This window comes from Callorhinus ursinus, unplaced genomic scaffold, assembly GCF_003265705.2.
Source record: "Callorhinus ursinus isolate GAN/ISIS: 27379988/994484 unplaced genomic scaffold, GSC_fseal_2.0 scaffold2, whole genome shotgun sequence".
Lineage (NCBI taxonomy): Eukaryota > Metazoa > Chordata > Mammalia > Carnivora > Otariidae > Callorhinus > Callorhinus ursinus.
Genome location: NW_027397064.1, coordinates 86,751,705 through 86,775,809, shown reverse-complemented (window position 1 = coordinate 86,775,809; position 24,105 = coordinate 86,751,705). Strand labels below are relative to the sequence as shown.

The following is a 24,105-nucleotide window of genomic DNA, read 5'->3' as shown; positions in this document are numbered from 1 at the left end:
TTTATAACCTAAAGATTTAAGAGCAAGCTGTTGAGGAAATATACTATACCTTCACACTGTCTGTTTTTCATGTTTCTCTGAAATCCAGGCTTACAGCGACAAAAAACAGATGTTTTTATTTGATTACAATATGCATCATCTCCACATGGATTCACATTATCTTCACAGGTATATTCAGCAGGAGCTAGGATTTAAAAATTCCATCAAAACTAATATAATTCTAATTCCTGAAGTGGGAGTTTACCTTTTTTCTTAATTTAAAATCATATTTATTATTCCATAGGTAACTTTTTTTGAATTTATAAGATTATGATCTTCTCTCTATATAAGTCATCATTTCTTATAAAGGTATAGAAGCAGATTAAAAAAAAACTGAGCTTATTTACATTGAATGTAGTTTAGACCAAACTGCCAATAGCTGATATTTACAGTGTATTGAAGTACACTACTTTGTAAAAGGAAGTCAAGAGTCAATGTTTCTAATGACAGGCTATTATTACAATGGTACAATGTATGAGTACTACATTCTTCTCTAGGAACCAAAAGGTTTCCTAGACGATACCTAGAAATGTGGGCATTAAATGCTAACCTAAATTTAATATTCAGGAATTCAACCAAGGGTACTACCTGTTACTCAAACAAGTAGGTTAAATCATTAGTTCTTAAACATTTTTAGCCTGGAAATATATATGAGGAGCAACACGCTCCAGTGGTCATGGGCTGTTACACAAGTTAGTGTTATGTGTTATTTGCCATTCCCAGCATAGTAGTTGCAATTTCATAGCTTTGTCTCTCACTCCAGAAAACGTTTTAGAATGCACAAAAAAATGAGAGGGACATTATTATAAAAATGATGTTGGATTAGCTCTATTTTACTTACATATATCAAATTATTTTGAAATATGAAAATTTTAATTATCAGAATTGTAACTGTTTATAATCCCCACTGACTCTTGATTATCTTATAATTAATTAAAGCACACCAATGGAATTATATACCTCAGTTGAGATATATGTGGCCATATTGTGGTGGGTAATGCTTCATCAACCCGGTGAGGAACAATTCGGATGCATAAATGAGAAAAAGTGAAAGACCCCATAATAGGAAGCATTTTATGACTTTTATAAGCAATCCAAATTTAGAGTCATAAGTTTAGTTATTTTTCTTAATATGAAAAATGAGATATCAAACACTAAACACAAAAATAACCAAGGTCTAATAACTCAAATATCATCGCACTCTAACTGAATAAAATAATAATGTCTTCTTTAAGAATAACTTGGCAATGGATTAAAATCTTAAAACACTGAATAAATCACTAAGACCTTTATTATTTTTCAACTAAATACCGTTGTTTGTAACAATCAAAAATATTAAATGTATACTTTATAAAATAAAATATTAAGGGATATAGATTTCTTTGCTGACAACAAAGTCTGTAATTGGATATTGGGATCTCAGGTTCAGCTCTAATAAGGGTACTCACTGTGAAATCGAACTTTCCCACCTCATACTTTCTGATATTAATATAAGTGGCATTCTAAGATTGCGTTGGCAAGAGCTTACTAAAAAGAAAGTATACTTAAGTACGTTTTTGAAGAACAATATTTTCTCACATCAGTAGAGAAAATTTTAGTGATGTTGAAGTAGAAATTGAACTTGCATGTTGCTACACTTTAACAGAAAATAAACTCACTTGTTCTGCAGCCTTGTTCATCTGAACCATCTCCACAGTCATCAAGTTGATCACACTGCAGGTCCATGGGAATACAGTTTTTATTGCTGCAAGTAAACTCATCTTTTTTACATGGTCTTGCTTTATATGTAAGCTTACCTATAAAGTCATTAAAAAATGATTAGTGCTTCATAGAATCAAAACAGATTTATTGAGTACATTAACACATTCAAGATTTAACTAAACACTATCAGAAACATGGTTCCCCAATTGTTTATTTGAAGCTCTTGGGCCAAATGAAAAAATTCTGAAATTCTGGACTTTCAGAAAAATAACAGTGTATTTACCCTATAATAAGTAACACTGTATTTCCACAGGAAAATGTTTGAATATTCACCCTAAGTGGGACTTTGTTTTTAAAGTAATACAAACTGTTTCGGACTAGTTCATGTCAGGGTTTGTCACCAAATGATTTTGCCACCTACATTAGTAAAGCATTTGGTTGTAAGAGTTTTGTTAATTTCAGAATTGTGAAGAAGGGATTGTGTATACAGACACACGTTCTTTATTAACACTCTCCCCTCAAGGAGCTGTTTAACAGAGAACATTTTTAAACCACTATGTTTTTCTCTCATGCAGTATTTTCTGAAAAAAGTGTGTATAATCAATGTAGATTTACAGACTAGTGGAGACTTTGGATAAAGCTACACAGCTCTACTATTCAAATGAATGCTAGCAGATTATTTTCATACCTTGTCAGAAGAGCAGGGTCTTAAAAAAAATACCCTCAGACATGCCACATGGAAAATACTTTTTAATTTTTGAGCCCCCAAACAATTGTATTATCTTATAGCTGTCGCTGAATCAGTTATTTCACATTAAATGGAATTACCACCACAGTGATCTTCGTCTGAATTGTCCCCACAGTCATCGATCCCATTGCACATTTGCTCAGGCTGCAGGCATATTCTGTTATTTCTGCATCTGTGAGGTCTTGAGGGTGGGCAAAGAAATTTGACTGAAAAAAAAAGAAAAAAGCAAAGCAACTCCTTTGGGTACACTGACTTATGAGGAACCATTCCCCCACTTTTTTGTCTTCCTTTTTTTGCTTTGTTTTGTTTTTTTGTTTGTTTGTTTGTTTCTTTTCAAATCCATAATCTGGCTTTTCTGAATATCTTTTGTTGTGGAAATTGCCTCCATGTACGTACTAGAAAATGTGTGATAATAGAAGCGATGATCCTCCTTATTTATATTAACTACAAAAAAGAGTGCACAGCTGAAATGAAATAAAGTAAGAAAAAGAGCCAAACTTCATGGTCTCATTTCCAGATGCCTTATCTTAGCTGACTTCACTTGGTGTACCAAATTAATTTATGCCTGCAGTTTATACAACATGGCAGGACACTTAGCTATCTGAAAGAGCAATTTCACACAGGATAAAGCTTGAGAAAGCATATGTTACAGGTCCAAATCTGAAAATAGGTCATCCAGTGAAAAAAATGTCCCAACAATACTATAACTGTGTTTCTTACTCTGTATCTCTGTAAACAAATGTGTAAATATGTATTTGAGTCACATAGGTGATCTTTGTTATTTATGTTTAATATTTGTGGGTATATGTATCTGTGTGTGTGTGTGTGTGTGTGTGTGTCTGTGTGTGTGTCCTAAAGAGACAACAGTGAAAGCCAGAGAATTTTACCCTTGTCCTTCTATCATTATTTAATCTGAAGACTTCCACCCCTAGAGTAGGAAACATCTCTCATGACACTTTATCCTTACATGTGGAATATTCCAGGGTGCTTTCATTGGTTTCCTGATCTTCTCACTCTTGAATTCTCTGCTGATATTCCCATTCATTCTCATGGATTTACTTGACACTATACCCTTAAGACTTTCAATTCACTAATTCTAGTGTCTCACAATTGATTATAGGGTATCCCCTATAGGAATTTCAAATTCAGTAAGTCCAAAGCTCCATTCTTTATCACATTCCCGTGACTTCCTTCTCCCCAAACATAAGCTTTGTGTTATTTCCATGGTTGAGTTAGTAGCACATCATAGCTGCACGTCTGGGGTTAATCTAAATGCATTCCTTTTATTGACCTTCAACTCTTACTAGTCAACAAATCCGGGTGATACAGTCCCCAAACTTGTTTTCTCTCCATACATACCAATTACAATAACTCAGCTTTTCACTATCTCTTTCAGAGAAAACCGTAGAAGAATCCTAAATGTTTCTGTTTCGTTGCCTAACCTAAGATCTTCCAAAAGGCACCAGAACAACCCACCTTAGAACAACCCACATTAATCTGATCATCTCTTCCATAGTTATCCAGCATTTTCAGAATAAAATTTAAGTACTTCACATGGCATAATAGACTAAACATTACTTTGTCCATGCCACTCTTACCAACAAATCCCTTGTCACTCTTAATATTCTAGCAATACTACTTTATTAGCTCCTTAAATATGCCATACTTCTTGCCTGACCTCCTTGGCTTAATTGAAATCTGGTTCCCACTCCGAGCATAGTTCCTCCCCTTTAGGTCTTTTACAATTATCTCTTAAATTGCTCAAACCTCATGTTATCTTATGTTTAAATATCCCTTAATTTCCTACTTTAGCTTTCAGAATTTTGTTACTATATCTTCACATTCTATTTTTAAAAAATAAACTAAAAACAAAAACTATTATTTTGATGGCCAGGCATTTTATTATTCATTTTTCTTATTGCTATTTTCTCATCAAACTTGTAAACATCATCCCCTTCCCAGTTTACTAATGACTGTAGCACCTTCTTTCATCGTTATTGTTCTCCATCCAAACTCATTTCAACATCCACATGAACAAACCAACAAATAGCTGTACCTCTTAGCTCCTGGAGTTTTTCATACCCAATGACCTTTTACTCTAATTCACCTAAGCCACCAACTATCCTAGAAGTTTGTGAATATTGGTAGATTTCAATAAATTTATCTTTTTAATTTAGCCAATGATATTTTGTGTTGCTTGCAGATAAGAACATTAACTGATGTAAGTGCAGCTAGATATACCGTTTCCTCTAATTGCTTCATATACAAAGTCACTAATTTGTATGCTACAAATTCTGACCAGTATTTCTTATTTTCCCAAATTTTTAATTCAACCAGTCTCATTAAATCCTTTTTCTGTCTTAGGGGAAACTTTAGCCCATTGATAGATCTACCTTTTCCTATTCTCCAGTGTTTTTGTCTTTATTTCCCTCTCCATTGACATTAGATCCCATGCTCCATCTTTTAATTTACACATTTGACAAATATTTATTGGTAACTTATTATATGTTGGACACTGTTCTAAGAATTCATTCAGAAACTTATTTTAGTACAAATAATCTGGATTATCTGTCCTTTTTCTCTTTTTCATTTAGTTATCTAACAAAACCCTAAGCTTAGATGAATAAAACCATCTGCTATTCCAATGTCTGCATTCTGGGAAAACCAGGAACGTTGCAGATGACCATGCCACAAGACCAACTGATATCACAAATATGAATATTTATTAATGCCGGATGGGCCCTAAATATTACTTGGAAACCATATGTATCTGCATATAGATATAAATATAGATATATATGTATATATAAATGGACAGATATGGATACAGATACAGATGAAGATAGTATGTCACTCTCTTACCCTTTGCAATAATGATTCAAATCTGCATTCCTTTCAAAATTTCTTGTAATAACAACCTTCCATATTCTATACATGAATATACTTCCTATGGCATATATTACAAAGTAGAAATAAAATGATGGGGGAGTTTGTCATCACCTTATTATATAATTGGACATCCACCTGCATCTGTAAATAGTCTATCAATTCATGTCAATATTTTCAATAACAGAGAAGGGGTGGCTACTTTTATCTAAAACTAAGTTTTCCTCTGCTCTGAAACTCATTTTTTCCTGTCTTTTCAGGAACCATTCCATCTTTCTTGATACATTTCATTACCTTGGTATTTCTTTCGCCATACTTTCTTTTTTTAATTCTTTTGTGGTAATTCACCTGAGTCTCTTCCAGCTGCCCATATTTATTTAGAGGTTTGGTGGCTCTCAATAGTCTATCCTAAGTTCCTTCTTCTCTTATGCCTTACTTCCCCCCCAACCTAAGTCTTACAAAGTCCATAGTATTCATTACCCCATTTTATTCTCTCAAATTTATAACTCTAGACCAGCTTTTTAAGCTTTAGAATCAAATATCTAGAGCCTACATGAAATCTATACTTGAATGTCTCCTCAAATGTTTCTCAAACCAGGCTTTTAATCTTTACTTGCAATACTGTTCCTCTTCCTATGTTACCCATGTGTTCAACTGAACAAGCACAAACACCCTGCAAATTATACTTAGTAACTTCCTCTCCTTTGCCGCATATATCTAATCTATTATTTATTCCAATTTATCTTGCTTTTCAAGTCATCTTCGAGTCTGTGTATATTTGCCATCACGTGCTATCATTATCTTAGCCCAAGCTAGTAGCATGGCTTGCTTAGAGTACAGCAATCAATCATCTTACCTAGCCTTGCCCCTTTCTAGCCAGTACATGTAAAATATAAATATGACTATATGCTTGTTGTACTTAAAGCTTTTTCATATTCTTTTTAAAAAAATAATTTGTAAAAAAATTTATTTATTTATTTATTTATTCATTTATTTATTTATTTATCTATATCGTAAGCAGGCTGCACACCACCCCATCACTTTCACCTACTTGGCAGTGATGTATCTCTCAGACTCAAACTCAAATATTATTTACCATAACCCAAGATTGAATAAAATCTCTCTGTTCTATACTTTTATAACTTACTCTACTTTTTCTTCAATGCACATATCATTATTTGTAACCATATATTTTTGAAATCATTTGAATCCCTATTCCACTAGATTCTCAGTTCTCTGACATCAGGGTCCATGCCTGTTTCTCTCATCATTATATTCCCCAAAATAACAACAGTATCTATCCTAACAAATATTTATTAAATGAATGAATGATATTTTTCCCTATGCTGTTCATAATGCCGATGCTATCTTTTCAGTTGGATTCTTCAAACTGTAGGTTTTTGAATTCCTCCTTAGGCAGAGTTCATCTTATTCCTCTCCATCTTATCTGTACCTTTTACTTAATTCCACCATTGCTTGAAATATAATGTACGAAAATCTGATTTGTATAATCAGAATAAGATCTTGTCAAAGAGAACCATGTGCTGTCCTTTTTTTTTTTTTTTTTTTTTTTTAATCCCAATTACTTAGCATAGTCCCTGGTACATAACAGCTTGACTCAATGTTTATACTGATGACCTAGGGGAATCTAAAAACATGCACAGAATCAAGCTGGTTGTATTTGAGGTTTTCCAGCAGCTGTGTGGCATGTCACTGAGAATCACTTCCTGGCCCTAGAAGTGGTCCTGGGGATGTGACCCTGGAGCCTCATGTGGTTAATTAGTTAGCAACCATTTCCTATTCCACTCACTAGTTGTGTGCTGAAATGGAATAAAGGTTAGAAAAAATTATAGATATAGATAGATATGTAGATCTATCTATCTATCTATACTTTATAAAAATAATTGGTTCTGGCTTGATATTGGTATAAAAACTCATATTTTTCCATGGATTATAATTCAGAAACGATATAATCTCTGGTGATTCTCTAGAGTCTATTGTGTAAGATTATGTAGAACTAAAACTGAAACTTAGTTATGTCTCTCATTAGTTGTGTCTATAGAGAACACTTCCCAAAGACTGTCATTTTTAAGTTTTAAACCTTTTTTAAAAATAAAGCTGCCTCTGTGTTTTAGTTTTTTTATTCAATTGTAACATCAGTAGTCAATGTCATCATCTATCAAGAAATATTGATTTAACTTAGTGCACCAAATAGAACAAAGGATTTAAGTATATATACTCATGCTATGTTTTCTATAATTCACCTGACGTGCTACTTAATTATATCCAAAGTAGTAGTATTTTTCTTTAACTTAGAGGTAAAATACTTTTTTTACTGAGATTAGATAGAATAAGAAGAAGAGACTAAAAATGTTTGCTACTTATAAGAAATCCTTCACTTTGGCGATATGAAATTGGATATTTATAGTTGCTGATCGCATAAGTACACTCCTGACAATTTATCAAGAGTCAGGAGTAACGAATTTGAAGAAGCAATAACTTTTGTTAAAATTTTCAGATTGAAATGTTATATAACTCCTAATTTCAGTTCTCTGCTTAGGTCTAAATATATATTAAATATATATTGATATATTTATATTTATAATATAGAACATATATGAAGAAATAACATATTTAAATGTATTAATATATTTACATAACAAAATATATCAATACGCTTGCATATTAAAATATATCAATATATTTACATATTACCTCCATATATACCTCCCTTCTCTGAACAACACTGGTCTCAGCAGTGGGTAATTTGTGGAACTACATGATTTTATTATTCACATTTTTTTCCATGTACTTCTCTGTCCAAGAAAAAATGTTTTAGCCTAAATAACCAATTTGGTACAAAGCCAAAGTCCTTATATGAACCTTACACAATTCAAAAGTTCAACTACTCTAAATTTTCCCAGACAGACCATAAACTATCTTTTGAATAGTGTTGACATGTGCAAATTCAGATTTAGGGGGTGTCTCTGTAAAGTCATCAACTTAGGACAGGGTAATCTCTTATTACCTGAACAAAAGCTGTATCTGTCTCTACCTAACCCCAGGATGGCAGACTTTGTGGTTTACCTCACCACTTCATTGATTCACACCAGTATATTAGGTCTGGAGGTGATAGTATAATCTACACCCACATGAAATGCCATACCACACATATCAGGGGCTTCATCAGAGTTGTCTCCACAGTCGTCTTCTCCATCACACACCCAGAAATGTAGTTTGCAAAGGGAATTATTGCAGAGAAACTCATCTGCTCTACATATATTTCCTCCTTTATTTTAAACAAAACAGAAAAAGAGACATAGAGATGTAGCATAATTAATGCCAGTCAACAGGACACATATTCCTCTAATTATCTTAGCACAGTACCTAGTTTTTCACTTCCTTATATTTTTTTCCTGTACAGTACTAGGGACAAGCAGTATGCGAACTTTTTTTTTTTTTTTTACGTTACTCATGGTTTACTTTTCAAAACAATCTGATATTACCCAAGTATATCATATTTCCTTTAGAAAATACGGGTAAGATGTTAGAAGAAAGTTTTCTCAAATATAAATTATCTTCCATTTCACATGCTTTTCATGTTACTGTAAAGAAACTTAGATTTTAAATAGTATTAATTTTCAATGTAAAAATTGTGTTGTTCTGGAAAGAAAAACACTTTCAAAATTATTATAGTTTAATTCAGTTATATCTGGAAACTAACAAACTGAATTGCTGAAGACAGATTAACCAATAAAAAGTTTTTGCAATCACAGATAATCAGTTAATTTTGTAACAGAATTGGAAGTTGGCGATGTGGTGAAATATTACAGTTATACTTATAAAAATTGTACAGTAGTGTACCTGATTTTTGTGTATTTTGTCTATGTTTGCATTTTTCTCTTTTCACAATTAAATACAAAGATATGCTCATTCAAAATTAAGTATATCTATCATATGCAAAGGAACCAAAATACTAATAAGCTCCGGTTGTATGTCTAGATATGTAATAATATATAGTGGAAACTGCAATGGTTGGGGAAAGTAACTTGATGGGAATTCAGAATTAAGATAAATAAGATTGCTCTCAGATAATTTCACTACCTATTTGAACCTCATACATAAGATAATAAATATGGTTTCTATATTAGATAGATTTGATGACTGAAGGTATTAACATATTTAAAAGTGGATATGTTTATTAAAACATGGGGTGGGGAGTGATAGTGCTCATCTTTGCAAGACCGGAAAATCCTGGAAGAAAGCATTGTTCATTTTGTGGATGCACTTTGGAGGGAATAATAAGCCTGGGCTTATGAGGGTCAAACAGCTCATCTTGTTGAGTTTTGACTTGTATACAGATCTTTAATAATTCACTTACAATAGCAAAGATTTAATTTAGCAAATGACAGAATGAGATTTGGATTTTAGCATGATAACAATAGCTAGAATGTGGAGAACTTGGAAATGAAGGTAGCAAGAGTAAAGCCAAGGCTAGAGGAAAAAAGACCAATTTGAAGAGGGGTTACCACAATGCAGAAGAGAACTGTTGGTATTTGATTTAAAGTAACCATGTTTGAAAGTGCTTCAGGAGGTGGAATCCTCAGGATCTGATGGTTAAAAAGGTGAAAGTGGCAAGGAGAATGAGCAGTCAAACATAGTACTCCATTTTTTATTTATTTGGACCATTTAGTAAATGTTGGTATTCTACAAAAATAAAGGAATACAGCAGGAAGGGCAAGCTTAATAGAAATAATGACACAATTCATTTAAGATACTAGGAAGACAACCATGTAGTGATATTTAATAGGATAGTGGATAAGTGTATCTAAAATATAAGATAGGTTCTTAGCTGTAAATATATAGCTGGGAACAATCAGAATGTAGTTGTTATTTGAAATTTAGAACAAAACAGAGGAAATCAGGAGGAGTCTGCAAAAGAGACAGAAAAAGTCACCAGAGTTGTTGGAGAAATACCTGAGAAGTGTTCCAACAAGAAGGTAGTAGTTAGCACATTTATATAATGCTAAGAGAGGAGGTTCAGTGAACTGGTGGTAGATTGTGAAGTGTTTGTAGTTGATGATTATTAGATGAAAAAGTAGTAGTTACTGTAATCATCCATCCCCTTCAGGAGTTTGGCCTTAAAGGGGAGGAAGAAAGGAGGAAGTTAGGTAAGTAAGAGAGCCTAGTAGCTTGTATGGAGTAAAACAGGTATTTGATATATGTTAAGTCCTTCTGAGAATAATTCAGTAGACAAACTAGCTTGAAGATACAGAAGAAAGAAAAGCTAATGGTTACAATGAATTCCTTGAGAATCCAGAAATTGTGAAGGATTTGAGATCTAAACTAAATTAAAAGGATCATCCTTCGACTGGAGGTGAAACAAGTCTCCCATTTCAAGAGGGAGGAATGGGGGAAAGGTTAGGCTAGGCACAGTAATAAGTAGACTTGTTAATTTGGTGACCAGATATTGAATAAAGCTCAAGATTTTTAATTATTTCTGTGACGTATAAGGTGAGAAAGAAATTCAACTTTTTAAAAACTTGATAGGGTTCATGGTAGAGAGAGATGATTAAGGAAGTATAGTTCGATTGCTTAGAATCTAAGTAATAGTTGAAGCTGAGGCCAAGATGTTACAGTGATATCAATCTGAACAGTTCTAAGAGTTCCTGCAAAAATGCTTAACAGATCTAGTACATCCTACATTGGCATCTCTGAAGAACAGCAAACTCTAAAATAGGGAAAAAGGCAAGTCCTTGGTGAGTCCACCAAGGTGAGTATCACCGTGTAAGACTGCCAATATAATATCTGGCATTGGGGTGCCCCTTTCTTTCAACTTCAGCAGTGTTCAGTTTTAAAATGTCCTAATTCTAACAATAATTTCAATTACCAAAACTCATGCAAGAAAATGTATTACCACTTAACAACTCTGTCTGAAAACAACAAAAAGATAACATGTACAGTCTTTAGTATTAAAGAAACTTAAGATATGAATATTGATAGGAGGTGAATATTTGCTTAATTCAATATCAAAATCCATGGAATATGAAAGTTATATTCTTTCAGAATAAAGATTCTCTCATGACTAAATCTCATTGCATGTTCCATTTTACAATGGATTATATTCAAACAAAATTTGTGAACTCTTGACATCCTCTGATTATTTTAGAGAGTTCTATTTGTGGCACATCAGTCTTTTTAAAAGGAAAAAAAATGAGTTCCCAAAGGTATCACATTAGATAACATAATTTTCCCCATAAGAGTGTTGGGCATATTACTATTTTTATTAAGAAGAAGAGAAATATAAATGAAATCACAATTGTAGAATAAGGCAAATATTTTGTGATAATTCACTAAAGGCTTCCTATTGTACCATAAAGAATTTGCATTTAAAAAAAATGCATCATGGGGCTACCATGACATCTTGAGTCTACATAAAATGCTTATTTTAAAATGGCATAAGGCACACATAAGCAACAAGAAAGGTATAAACAGATTAGGTGGATCAAAATTTCAGTTTCTTAGTCATTAGTCTTGTTCTTAATAAGCTCAACAGAAGATTATTAGAAAAATATAAAAGTGTGTGTGTTCATATATAAACAATAACCTATGTCTAAATGTAACTGAGCTTTTGGCAGGTTCATAGAAATCTGGACAGGCCATCATCACTGAAAATAAACATCTAGAGTTCCCATTTTCATTTAGGTGGAGGGAGTTTAATATATGATAATATTTTATAATTTTCAAAAATAGTTAACACATTTTTGAGCTGATGATTACTAAAAAGAATAATTCGCAATCTTGCCCACCAAAATTGCTAAGAAGAATCAAGTTTGGGAGCTCAGACCAAAACAAACACCAAGTTTCCTTGAGGCAACATGTTTTACCTTTAAAAATATGAATGCTGCTTTTATTTCCACAGTATTTGGGGATTCACCTTTTTAAAGTAAACTAGTAAAGTTGATTCACTTGGGAAATATTCCTGCGTCCCTATTGCCTTCCATCCCCCAATACTTAGTTCATGTGTCCAGATCTAGGATGAGTGAAGTAAGATTTAACAGGACAAATGTTTATTCTGGCATTCCATTTCCTCAATGTCTTGAAGTACATTTATCCAGTACCTAAACCACTTGCTGGAGGTAAGTTAAATACTAGAAATGTGAACTCAATCATGCCTTAAGTTACATCCATACAGGATCAAATACTTTAACCACCAAGATAATTCACTGGAATTTACCTGGCAGCAAAGAAATCCAAGGAAAGTTAGAAACATGAGTATTGATGGAAGGGGAGCTTTGACACATTTGTAAATGATTGAATTAAAGGCTCTCAACTCTTTTTTAATCAGTAAGCTTAAACTTTTAGTAGAGTCATTTTAAATCTAAAAGACAACTCAGATTTCAAATGTTATACTGTTCTTTCTTTTTTTTTACTGTAATGTTTGATTTTTAACCCAGAATTCTTTGTTCAAACAAACATTTCTTATGAAATTTAATATTTAAAAAATATATAAATCCTGACAGGATTGCCCTTACACACACACACACACACACACACTCACTCACTCACTCACTTTCTAGATATTCCTATAGTCCTTGGTGACATTTCACTGTGGTTGGATTTAATAGTATGAAAAATGAGCATAGAAAGGCTCCTAGAAGTAAGACAAGAAGCTTGATCTTTTGAATACCATTTCCGTAAATTCTCTGTGCTATTATACAGTACAAATTCTACCACTCTCTCCTTTTGAAAAAAAATATTTGAAGACTTTTTAAAAGTCTTGGAAAACTTCTCATTATCCTTAATATTAAAACCAAATTCTATATCATGAATCTTCAATTACTTATAGCTCCTAAACACTTAAACTTTCTCTCACCTCTGAGACTTGGTGCATAATGATCCCACTCCCTGGAATGCATTTCCTCATTCTGTTTGCATACCTAATTTTTTACATCAAGAAACTCACATTCCAACAGGGGAAACTTAGTCAACTAATACAGAAGTAATTATACTAGAAGGAAGAATATGATAACATGAATGAAATCAAAGGGTTGCTAGGGAAATTCCATAAGAGACTTCAATTTGGTTGAAGACAGTTGCAACTGAATGGACTTGAAAGGATACATATAATTTTTATTGGCAAAGGTACTGAGATGGTGGAAATAGCAGGGGAATCAGGAAAGATGTTGAAAAGCATGGAAAATGTTGCTAGATTTATTCTTCAGTTTGGCTAGGATATATGATACATAAAGAGAAGTAATAGAGTATAAGGGTAGGAAGGTAAAATAGGATCATTCTTTTGTAACCCTGACTGCCATATTTGTATATAACCAGGAAGGAAGAACTTTGAGCAAACATTGACATAATCAGAGTTACACTTCAGTAAGATGAACCTGGCAGCAGTGAGTAGAATGTATTAGAGTCCAATTACATGGTATTACATGAGCCCAGGCAAGAAGCAATGAGAGAAAGAGCCAGACTGGTGACAGAGACTGAAATTGAGGGGCTGGGGCTTATTAGCTAGAAAATGGAAAAAGAGTAACTTAATTGTCTTGAGTCTTAGAATATGACTGTATTTAAGAGTTTTGGTGTCAGAATGTCTACAAAGTTTGCTGTCTCTAAAGTGACCAATGATAGAATGTGAATGTGAGAACTTAACCAAAAGTAGAAACAGCTATTTGGGAAGTGTAACCTTTTATGGCTCTATTTAATGCACTGCACGTTCCAAATGAGAACTAGGATTTCTTCTGCTGAATATTATAACACTTTGTCAGGTTTGGGATGGAGATCTTAGCAAATCATAAACATTTGATCTAATATTAAAGAAAACGGAGGATATTTTTCTTTGAGTGACTAAATTTTTATAGAAGTAAATATTTTCTTTTTTTCTTTTTTTAAAGATTTTTTAAAAGATTTTACTTATTTATTTATTTGAGAGAGAGAGAGACAGAGATCGAGAACACAAGCGGGGAGGAGAGGGAGAAGAAAATTCCCGGCTGAGCTGGGAGCCCGATATGGGCTCAGTCCCAGGACCCTGGGATCATGACCCAAGCCAAAGGCAAACACTCAAATGACTGAGCTACCCAGGCACCCCTGAAGTTTTTATTTACATTCCAGTTAGTTAAAAGACAGTGTAATATTAATTCCAGTTGTACAATATAGTGATTCATTACTTCCATACAACACCCAGTTCTCATTACAAGGTGCACTCCTTAACCCCCATTGCCTATTTCACCCATCCCTCCACCTGCCTCCCCTCTGTAACTATCAGTTTGTTCTCTCTCTAGCTAAGAGTCTATTTCTTGATTTGCCCCTTTTTTCCCTTTGTTCATTTGTTTTGTTTCTTAAATTTCACATATAAGTGAAATCATATGGTATTTGTCTTTCTCTGCGTGACTTGTTTCACTTAGCATTATACTGTCTAGCTCCAACCATGTAGTTGCAAAGGTATATTTAAACTGTATAAACCCCGAGTACATGTTCAAATGCCTTGCAACATACGTCAATATCTAGTATCATCTCTGTCGATGATATTCCAAATATTCTGAAATGTGAAGTCCATTGAGAGACTTTTGTAAGCAGCTTAAAAAATGTTGCATTTAAACAACTTATTTAACATTATGAAAATAATAAGAATTATAGAGTTTGTGATCATTTTAAGCTTCGCCCCACAATTTCTTTGCTTTCATCTCACTAACTTTAAAGTAGTAACAAATGCTGCTTTTAATGTACGGAATTACAATTAAAAAGTTGTTACCTGTTAGGAAATACTTTCACATAGCTAGAAAACAATGCACTACAAAATTGAAAGCTGTCTTCCAGACTGACAAAAAATGTAGGTCATTTTCTCAACCATATGGCAAAAAGGAAATTTGAGGCACAACCTGCAACCTATATATGATCTAGCAAATTAGTATATGTAATAGAGTATGCCATATATTATTATTTTTTCATAGTAAGGCAAGCAATGTGGAAGAGAAACGTATACCAAAAATACTTTTATAGTAATGGCTATAGAGGTTATGTTCCCTGCATCCTTCTCCCCTGTCTACCCCTGACCCAGCATCTAATCCAAGGACAGGCTCAGGGCAGGACACAATAAACACTTGCGCTTTGGTCGCTTTTGTTTTACGAAGATTGACACTTACTCTGTCTGAAAATTATCCAGATTTTGCTTACTCAGAACAGGATGTTTCATAACAAAACAAGAATGGGTAAAGAGAATCCTTTGATGATCCCATCCTCTGCCTCTAGCATACTATTGATTCTGCACAACATTTTAACTGTCATTCTCTCATTTCCAGGCAAGCGCGCGCGCGCGCGCGCACACACACACACACACACACACACACACACACACACACACACAGACCTTACCTCTGTCACAGTTCTCTTCATCACTGCCATCCACACAGTCGTGAATACCATCACAGAGCCATCTAATTGGAATACAGTGGGCTTTATTTCTGCATCGAAACTGATCTTCCTTACATTCAGTCACACAGTCCATCTGTTCAAATACAAATGGGCACTGCAGTTTTCATTAATGATAATGATATAGTCACAGGCAAAATAAACATGCAGCTGACAATACTGGAGATTTATTATACCATGGGCTTTCTTTTATTTTGACTTAATGAATATAACCTCTACAAATGACAATGGGTTTAGTATATGGATAGCATGCAGACTCAGGTATTTGCTGCAATTACTGTGTTCAGTGTACCTGTCCTAACATTTTAGACAGTGTAAGAATCAAGAATCTATCTCTTGACTCTGCTTTTATTACATTTGCTTTCCTGAACCTAATTCATGTAATTCAGAGATTTTAATCAAATGATAGATTTTACCTCATCAGAACCATCAGCACAGTCATATTCTCCATTACATTTCAGAGATGCTGAAATACATCCTCGGCTGGCACATATATATTCACTTGATGAGCAAGTGGGAGAAGCTGAATATAATTATAAAGTTAGGATTTAGATTCAGTAAATTGAATGATTGGTTTGGTAGATAAAACATGTAAGCATGTAAGAAATTCATAGACAGTAATGAAAATAGCTTATATTATTTAAACTATATTCAATATCTGATATTAAACATTTATTCAAAACGTGTTTCACAATATTATTGTATTTCATTAAATATACCTAAAAAAATGATGTAATAGCCTGTTCAGTAAGTGTTCAACTCACCAGACTAGAGAGAGAAGGAAAAAAATCTATATATTTTCCATCTCTTTAGTTTTGAAGAGTTAAATGAATTTTCCATAATTTTAAATTAAGCTATTCAAAAAATAAAGGCCTCAAATTATTTTTTAAAATTGTAATGGGATTTAGTGACCCTTGGGAATGTTAATTTATATATGCACCATATAAAGCTAAAAGTAGAAATCTTGGCATGGTCTCAAAGACCCCATGATATCTAGCTGGCTATGTTGACATAAATGTCATATTTGCATAAGTTCTGAGAAGTATTTTTGTTTTGGGGTCTTAAACATGGATATAGACATAATTAACTGAGTCTATAGAATCTGAAGTATTCTTTTATGACATAGAAAATAAAAATAACATGTAGATATTTTAAATTACTATCAGTACCAAATCTAATTAATTGACATAGTAATTATGACTGTTGCCTTTGTCTAGAGGTTTGAGTTTATTAGGCTTGCATTCAAACCTCCAGGGTTCTTGGCCTTACATTGGACTACTAGGTAGCCAAATGTACTTATATGTGTGCGCTTGCCTGGAAATAAGAGAATGACAGTTAAAATTGCCTATTCCAAGGAAGCTAAAAAGCTTTTTCCTAGAATTTTAATTCCTTTTAATTGGCAGTGTTTGCATAGGGATCTGTATTCATATGGAGTCTGAAGACTAAATTCAGTAAAAAAAAAGATGCGATCAATTAGCAATATAGACCATGTGCATTGTACAGGGACATAGCAACATGTGTGCGTGTGTCCTGTACCAGCTACTCTCACCTGGGCTCTCAAAGTAATGCTTTTGTGGTTATACATAGATTATAACATAATTTTCTCCCAGTAGTTCTTTTTTCTGTAAAATAATGTTATTAAAATATCTAAGGTATAAAAAATTAAGTTTTAATGAGCATATTTACAAAGCCATATTTAAGGGATAAGAATGTATCATAAATGAGGTGTTCTTTTCCTGTACTCTGGTCTTGCTTCCTAATTTTATTTTGATTTTGGACCAAGATGGAAATAGAAATTTCTCAGTTGGTATCATGTTGAAACTACTACATTCTGTTTCATAACCTTCATTTCCATAACTGAAAACCTGACTTTTATTGCACTTACAGTTCCAACATTTTTCATTTTGCCATCTTGAAAAAACAATTCCAAATGTTGTGGAAAGATAGAGAAACCGAAAAATCGATTTTTGAGGAGTAATGCTTGGATCCCCAACATAGTACTGATCTTACCTGCCAAAACACTTTCAAAACATAGCAAGGGCACATCAATGAATTCACCTACAAATATTTCTAGAGTTTTGTTGCTGAAATAGTAAACGTGTGTGTGCATTTGCCACCGTTTTCTGTTCATGATTGCCTAAAGAAATTACACCTAGTTAAAATATCAGCTAAATTAACTATCAGCTCAGTCATTTTACCTGGTTCACAGTATTTCTCATCTTCTCCATATTTACAGTCCTCGTGGCCATCGCATTTCCATTTTGCTGATATACACTGACCGTTGGAACACTGGAACTGATCTTTGGAACAACTTGTTTCACAATTTCTCTGTCAAAAGCCACACAATGCAGATAACAAAGCTTTTAGACAAACATCTACAAGCCCAAAAGACAGCCAGAAACCTTATGAATAGAAACCTAGAAGTGTAGAAACCATAACTACCACATACAAGAAGCTCAGATGGTCATTTAAATCCATGGTTATATAGCACAACTGTAACAATTTTATATTTTCATTTGTCTCTGTGATTCATAATAAAACAGAAAAATAAGGAAACAGCATAGATCCCATGGTTCCATCATATTAAAATGCTCTGAGGTGATCATTTTCCAATGGACAGTTATGGGGTAATTTAATAATTATAGGTGACAATGAAGATGCTTAGAATTATTTCTAAGCAAGTACATCCAGTTCATTGGGAAAGGAGTGACAGCATGACTGTGACACAAAGAACCCAAAGGCAAATCTGTTTTGTGTTGGCAAAACTTCCCCGCGTGTCCCTCCTTTTCCCTTCTTCCCATGCCTTTTCCTCACTGCCTGTCCCTTCACAGATTAGTTGCTGTTTATAATCCTTCACCTCACTTTCAGCATTTGTTGCTAATGAACTGTGAAATGAACTGTCACAGTTGTCACTTCTAGCTCGCATAGAGATTTTATGTGGAAGTCAAACGAGACAGTGGTAGATACATCTTTGGGGACCTTTCAATTCTTCCTATGAGATCAAAAAAAGGGATCCCCTAGAATTTTACCTTCTTTGGGTCTGACTGGTATGGTTGATACAGAATGCTCCAGTGAAATGTCTTGCTGGGATGACTTTTTCCGGTTGTTAAGTAATTTCTATTCTAGCCAAAATGTACTGTACTTGTGTGTTCCTTTCACAAAAGGTATAGCACTCACAGCTTATGAAACTCACAGTAAGTGAAGCATGTTAAACTATACCTCTCTGCTTCTTCCCAGTGTCATCCCCAAGTAAAGAAAGGGTGTTTACTTTCTAAATTCCTGTAATTTTCTCTTTGCTGGTGGTAGTTTAATTAGACTGCCTGCTATATAATTGATTTTTTTCTTTCTGCTTTTCTTTTTCCCTTCTTTTCTCGAGTATTGAGGGTTTGCCAGTTACCAGAGTTTCTTAAATAAGAATCCAAAGAAAACTAAGACTTATTCCCTGTATTTCTTAAACTCATACACTAACAGGAAAGACCAGCACCTAAACCAACAACTGTAATAAAATGCGTTATCTGTCAAAATAAATGAATATAATTTTAAATATATGGATTCTCAAGGTTTTTAGGAAAAGCTTCATGGAGGAAGTTTAAACAGAAATGGAAGTATTTAAGGAAAGGTTTTCCATGTGTAAGAATAATTAGAAATTTGGTATAGCTGAGGTGTAAACTATGTAATGGTAACTGTTGTAGAAGACATTGGAGAAATATCCATGCACTGGTCATGAGAAAGGGATTTCAGATGTTTTGTTCACCATTTTATCTGCCGTGTTCAGTATGTAGCTGGGACATAGTAAGCACTTAATAAAAACTGCCAATGGAATGAATGAAGGAAGAATGAATGAGGTAGCAAATGTAGAAAACAAGGAATATAAATTAAAATTACATGTATTTCATTTACAGTGGAATAGGGATCATGTCTGTATGGATGGGGATCATACGTTTTTGTGAATCAAATATCTAATACTGTGCCATGATTTAAATAACCGCTCAGTATGTATTTGTAGAATTAGTGAATGATTATCTCAGTAATAAAGCAATTTAAGTAAAAGAGTTCTATAACAAGTCATACTGGTGTATCTGTACTGTCAGCAATATAGAAGATTGCACTTCTAGATACTTTTTCTATCAGAAGATTTTAATCCAAAATAAATCACAGTATTGTTGATGAGTGTGTATGTCTACATTTGCAGGTTATTCAATTATTATTTTAGACTCTTAAAAGCATACAGAAAGAAAGAATAGAATGATGAACCCCATGGGCCCATCATGCTTGTTTAACAATGATCAGCACTTTACTATTCATGTTTCAAATATCCTCCTCCACCACACTTATTTATAGTCTGGATTATTTAACATAACAACAATAGTATGAGAACATTAACAATATCACAAAATTTGCAAAAAATTCCTTAGTATAAAGTCATTCCCAATCAATATCCAAAATGTTCTAATTTTTTAAACTAGATTAAGACATTATTCGGTAAAATAAAGATCTAAAAGAAGTTTACACTTTGAATTTGGCTTGAGTTTCTTTAAATGAATATTTCCCATTCTCCTAGGTTTTTTGTTTGCTTATTTGTTTTTTTTTTGTTTTAATGTCATTTACTACTTGAAGACACTAGGTCATTTGTTCTATTGAATGCCCCACATTCTGAATTTGGCTGACTGGATCCTAAAAAAGGATACCTTTGTAACATCTAACATCTAATGAGCTTTTTGTTTTTTTTAAAAGCATTATTATAACACATGTATTTTTATACATTTATTGTATTTCAATCCATTATAGTCATTTTTCTTTTTTCTGATATCCAAGTTGTCCCTTTGATTAGTAGAAACCCCTTCAATTAGCTCTTATGTATTCTAGATACTATGCTAATAGTCTTGTTCTGTCTTAACAAGATGTTAGTCAATTTCCTTTCTCAGATCTAGAACTGGACATTTCTCAAAGGAGTTTTGTCTCCTTTAATTGGAAAATGGTATTTAGAGGCCACTATGTGAATGTTAGGGATAGTTAATAATGCTGAGATGTCATCAGTTTTAGACTGTCATCAGTTTAGCTGGGAATTATACATTTTTAGACAGAGAAAGATTAATCAAAATCTCTTATTGATACTTATGAATTTGATATTACAGAATTTTTACTTTTTTTGTTCCTACATTTGTATCTCCTTTCTTTTACTTAAAAATTCTGAGTGTGAATAATATGAAAATAACTAAGCATTTGATCTATCCTGCTCTCAATATATACAAGTTTCAAATTAGCAAAACCAATGTTATTAACAAGTGTATGAACACAGTTTAAGATTCCTTTGCATTTTTTTTTTGTCCATACAATGCAGTATACTTGATGCAGAGGCCAAATACTTTTCTTTTTTTAAAGATTTTATTTATTTATTTGACAGAGAGAGAGACACAGCGAGAGAAGGAACACAAGCAGGGGGAGTGGGAGAGGGAGAAGCAGGCTTCTTGCCGAGCAGGGAGCCCGATGTGGGGCTCGATCCCAGTACCCTGGGATCATGACCTGAGCCAAAGGCAGACGCTTAATGACTGAGCCACCCAGGTGCCCCCAAATACTTTTTTTTAAGTCACTTTAAATAATTCTTTTCTGCCACTAATGTGATACCCAATGATGTTGATCCAAGTTTTTATTATTATTATTATTGTTTTGGCTGGATATTAACAAGCTAATTACATTATCAGTTAACATCCTTACAAAAACTCACAACTTTATCTTTTGTTCCCAAGATGAGAGTATCCTGTATGTAATTTGGCTATCTAGCCTTTTGTTCAGTTCACCGTTTTGTTTGCTTCTTTGTTTGTTTGTCAATGCAACCTGTCATTCTAACCCTTACAAAGAAAAGAGGAATCAACTGCCCATAGTGTTAGACACTTCATTACTTATAGACTATACTAAATGGCTGTTAAATGTAGAGAAAGACCACTTTTAAGAAAGTTATTTTGATTCCCTAGGGGCTTTATCATGAAAATGTCTGGGTAATGGAGTTCCATTCAGCCATCAAAGAACTACTAAGTCCATGAACTTAGGGCACGAGATAAATGGTGTTAATAAGAATATCTACTTTCACTTGAATAAGATTTTGAAAAAGAAGTATTTGAGTTTGTTTATGTGCCTTGGATAGCTAGTGAATAACACAGGAAGATGAAATCATAAGCTTTAAGCAGTATATCCCCACCTCTTGATGTTTCGGATTACACAGGGCTGGTGAAACATATTTTTTAAAGAAAAAAAAAACTTCCATGGTATGGATGAGTTTATATGAAAAAGTGAAACATTTAAGATAATTATTTTAAAGATTTTATTTATTTATTTGACAGAGAGAGAGAGAGAACAAGCCGGGGGAGTAGCAGAGGGAGAGGGAGAAGCAGACTCCCTGCTAAGTAAGGAGCCTGATGCAGGACTTGATCCCAGGACCCTGGGATCATGATCTGAGCCAAAGGCAGATGCTTAACCAACTGAGCCACCCAGGTTTCCCCTTTTAAGGTAGTTTTTAAATAAATGGATACTAAGTAAATATGTAGCTGGGCAATGTAAGAATTTAGCTCCCCTATGAATTTTTTTTTTAATTTTATTTTGACTTGTTTGTGAATAGCCCCATGAATATAAGTGGTATTTTTCAACTTCTCCTAAGAAACCCTTGCAACCTCAAGGTTTAGGTTTTCTGGCCTTTAGGTGAGAAGTTAAATACAATTGTTTTCAAAATCTAGGCTCCTGAATGTGACTGGGGACTTTTCCAACACAGTGTGAAAATGGAGAATTGTCCAATCTTAAGAGGAATGAATACCTCAAGACTGGGAAAGAACAAGTCTGTGTGGGTTCTGTAAATAGTAGAGACTTACAGTATCTCCCAAAGATGCAGAATATCAGTGGATGACTAAGGAAGTTTGACCTGAAACACAGAACATCTAGAGCAGCCAAGAAGATTCTCTCTAGGCAAACCTATAGTCAATGGGAGGACCTTCCTGAGGGGAAGGTCTGTATGTGAGAACTTCCAGGGCAGCAGAGCTCTCAGAAGTCTTTGTACCCTAGAAGGAACCATGGTGGCCACTGAGACCAGACTCATTTTTCCTTTATCTCTGACTAGGCTTGATTTCACCAGTGCTGTGGTCCTGATATTAATATGGAAAATCATTAACAGAGAAAATCATGAAAAGTGACTATTACTGGACTTTTCTATGATATTGGAAAGGATTACAGTTCACTTTAGATTTGATTGAGAAAAAAATATTAACTCTGTGTCATATTCTTTTTTTTTAAAGCTTTATGGAGTAATTAACAGCTGAGACACAAATACGTAGGTGCATAAATAATAAATTGTGTGAAGTATTATAAGCATTAACACAATCTAAGTTTACAGAATTATCCAGAGATATTCTAAACTTTTTCACTTAAGCTGTGTGTACATAGACCGTATTATAAATGGATTGTGATTCATCATCTAAGCAAAGCTGAACCTGTGGTTTCATGAAAATTGATGACCCACATCGAAGTCTACAAGACTGTATCTACTGAAGAAAGAGACGGGGGAGAAGAAACTGTTTAAAATGCATAAAAATATTAGTCCTGACTATAAATACTGTAGCAAATTTATGAACAAATTCACAGATGGCAAAGGCATCAGCTATAGGGAATAAGGTTTCCAAACAGCCTATTCCCAACCCAGCCATTCACCACTTGAGGTAAAACAGATTATAAAATTAACTGTCAATAGTAGTACAAGAGCCATTCCCTGTGCTGGGTGTGTGCGGCACAGCACTTAGACATAATGCTACTTATCTCACTGTGTCAGGAGTAAAGTGCATTTCAGAACTGTCCATGTCACACTCACTGGATTGAATAATAATAATTATAAATGTGACTTTAAAGAACTTTCTTTTTTGTTTGGTTTTGCAAAGTTGCCTACCTCGTCAGAGCCATCTGCACAGTCAAAATCTCCATCACACCAGAACCTTGAAGAAACGCAGTCCCCATTGGCACAGAGAAAATCTTTTAGTGTGCAGGTCTGTGGCTCTGGGGACAGAAAAACAGCACAGGTTTATTCTATTATATGCAACTGCGTTCTAAATTTATACGACATATAGTATGAAGTAGCATTAAGAAAAAAGAGGTTAGCCAAGCAGAACCAATAAATTGCTAGGAAAAAGTGTTTCATGGAGCATCTTTGGGACATAATATAATGATTTTTCAAATTTATTCTAAAGTCCTGAATAGAAAGCGGTATTACGGAAACAAATTCAAGAAAAGACAAAAGATAGCCTACCATTTAGTAAAAAGAC

General features: G+C 33.7%; 1 protein-coding gene across 1 annotated transcript in view; it reads right to left on the bottom strand.

Moving 5' to 3' along the window:
* Positions 1–24,105, bottom strand: part of LRP1B (LDL receptor related protein 1B) — a 1,894,461-nt gene that overhangs the window by 129,008 nt on the left and 1,741,348 nt on the right. The window contains exons 68-75 of the mRNA XM_073905704.1: positions 23,733–23,839; positions 18,007–18,136; positions 16,225–16,331; positions 15,752–15,884; positions 8,541–8,663; positions 2,569–2,694; positions 1,698–1,835; positions 50–184 (exon numbers count right to left, since the gene is read on the bottom strand). Of these exons, the coding sequence (XP_073761805.1) occupies positions 50–184; positions 1,698–1,835; positions 2,569–2,694; positions 8,541–8,663; positions 15,752–15,884; positions 16,225–16,331; positions 18,007–18,136; positions 23,733–23,839 (999 nt within the window). The remainder of the gene's footprint in view (positions 1–49; positions 185–1,697; positions 1,836–2,568; positions 2,695–8,540; positions 8,664–15,751; positions 15,885–16,224; positions 16,332–18,006; positions 18,137–23,732; positions 23,840–24,105) is intronic.